A 2,477-nucleotide genomic window follows, 5' to 3' on the forward strand; every position below is an offset into this window, starting at 1 on the left:
CAGGGGTAGGTCACGGCCACGGGAATCATGGAGGAGATGCGTGGAAAGGGACATGAGAGAGATGAAGCTCACTTGGAACGAGCTAGGAAGGATGGCCCAGGGCAGAGATAAATGGAAGGAGCTTGTATATGGCCTATACCCAGCAAGGGGTGAAAGGCATTGATGATGATGATATCATACCTGTGCCCATACCGACGACCCTCATCTTGCCGTGGTACTCCAGCACAAAGGTGGCGGCTATCTTGTCCTTGCTGTAGTTGATGAACTGCGTCTCCTCGGCCGTGTCCAGCACGTGACGTGACACCAGCACCACGCGGTGCGCGTGAGAGCCCACCTCCTCTTGCGTCATCGTTCGGAGCTTCTTGTGCTGGGGAACACACAAGGGTTTAGGAAAGAGTTTTACGGCACTTGCAACACAAATAGGTCATGATACAATAATAATAATAACAAATAATAATAATTATATCATCATCATCATCATCATGATAACAATAATGATAATAATATTAGTAATAATAGTAATAATAACAATGATAATAATAATAATGATAATAATAATAATAAATTAAATATTTATATAGCACACACCAATGCTTTACAGAATGACTATGTGCTTTGCAACGGTAAGGGTCGAATATGTCAAAAATAGGCCGCACTATTTATTGAGCTGCGGGAGAAAAATAAGAATCTAAGTTGATATCATATCTGCTGCCGTACGCTTTGATTTGATTTTAGTACACATTATGTTTTAGAGCACGTGTAACATAAAAAGGTCCCACAAGAGCCCCGAACATGTCAAAAAGGAAGAGCCCCGGGCCGAATATGTCAAAAAGGCTACATTAGTTATTGAACTGTGGGAGAAAAATCAGGAGGAGCGAGTTCAGTAGAAGGTTTATCAGTCTACCACAGGACCGGTCTGACAACTGGTTGAGTTGAAGGTCTACAGCCACGTTTCTGGTTTCGTTGACGGTCTACCTCTGGATCAGTCTTTTAGTTCTATTAAGAGTTTTACGGCACTTGCAACACAATAAGGTCATATAAGTGCCGTGGACCAGTCTAACAACTGGTTTAGATGAAGGTTTACCAATTTATACGGGCCTGGGACATTTGACAAGGATCAGGTCACGGTAGACATTCAACTAAATCGGTACCCAAAGTCAACAGTTGCGTCGCGTTACACATAATACAATCCCGAGTCCTTGTGCAAACAAATAACGTCGTCACCAATAGACATTCCTACGCAGATAAGATAACAAATAACACAACTTTTGAGATAGAGAGCCTGATCCGTCGTTATGTCCGTGGGAAAGGCAATTTACACGAATCCACCCCCACCCCCACACCCTCTTCTCATTGTCTTTTTTCTTTTACATTATCATGGCACTTTCAGACGGCCACCTATCTACAACAGCCACTTTTTTCCCGCGACACATTATGACGTAACCATCTTAGACAATTTCGACCCTAAATATACACCCTATATGTCCTTGACCGAACAGACGACACAGAGTGTGACGTCACAGATGGACATTCTTGGGCCGACGAGATAACGATTAACATAACGTCTGAGATAGAGACAGTCTATGTGCTGGAACAAATAAATAAATAACGGACAGCGGTCAACAGTCGTGTCGTGTTACAGATACACACGATATATTATTTATAGGTCATATTATACGATGTACACCGTTGTCCTTGACTTAACAGACTATGTACAGCGAGTGTGACGTCACAGATGGGCATTCTAGAGCAGACGGGCAAAGGTCAATGAGAGTATGAGCTGGGACGTGTTCTAATGCGTGTGCACAATAATATTATGCTTACGTGCGGGCGCACACGCACTAAGCAGGCGCACGTGCGCGTTATCAAGCCCATGCGCAAGTGCGCGAAGAAATGTGTAAGAAGTATGTCCGTTTGTATCATTCTATGTGTTCGTATCATTTAGGTAAATGGTCAAATGTATCATGTATGTATGTATATGTATCTATATGAGTGTATGTATTAGTGTGTGCGCGTGTACGTGAGTGCACGGTGTTTGTGACGAGCGTGTATGCGCGACAGCGAAAAAGCGTGAGCATGCACGTTAGTGTGTGTATGCGCGACAGCGAGAAAGCGTGAGCATGCATGCTAGCTAGTTTGTGTATGCGCGACAGCGAGAAAGCGTGAGCATGCATGCTAGTAAGTGTATGTGTGAGTGAGTGTGCGTACACATTAATGAACATGAGAGCATCATCATAATCATCATATCATCATCATCATCATAATCAGCAGCAGCAGCAGCACCACCACCACCACCATCATCACCATCAGCAGCAGCAGCAGCGTGGAGGACTCACCGCCATCTCGTTGCACATCTCCAGGTTCCGGCGGCCCCTCTCGTACATGATCTTCAGCGCATGCGCGGCCGCAGCCTTCTTGGCGTTCTTCTTGGAGGAGCCGGAGCCGATGGGGAACGTCTCTGTGTCCACGATAGCCGC

At 45.0% G+C, this 2,477-nt stretch overlaps 1 protein-coding gene across 1 annotated transcript in view; it reads right to left on the reverse strand.

Annotated features, from left to right (window-relative positions):
* Nucleotides 1-2,477, reverse strand: part of LOC101845013 — a gene marked incomplete at its 3' end in the record, with an annotated part of 39,644 nt that overhangs the window by 7,422 nt on the left and 29,745 nt on the right. The window contains 2 exon segments of the mRNA XM_035970789.1: nucleotides 181-367; nucleotides 2,337-2,477. Of these exon segments, the coding sequence (XP_035826682.1) occupies nucleotides 181-367; nucleotides 2,337-2,477 (328 nt within the window).

Source organism: Aplysia californica, unplaced genomic scaffold, assembly GCF_000002075.1.
Source record: "Aplysia californica isolate F4 #8 unplaced genomic scaffold, AplCal3.0 scaffold00320, whole genome shotgun sequence".
Lineage (NCBI taxonomy): Eukaryota > Metazoa > Mollusca > Gastropoda > Aplysiida > Aplysiidae > Aplysia > Aplysia californica.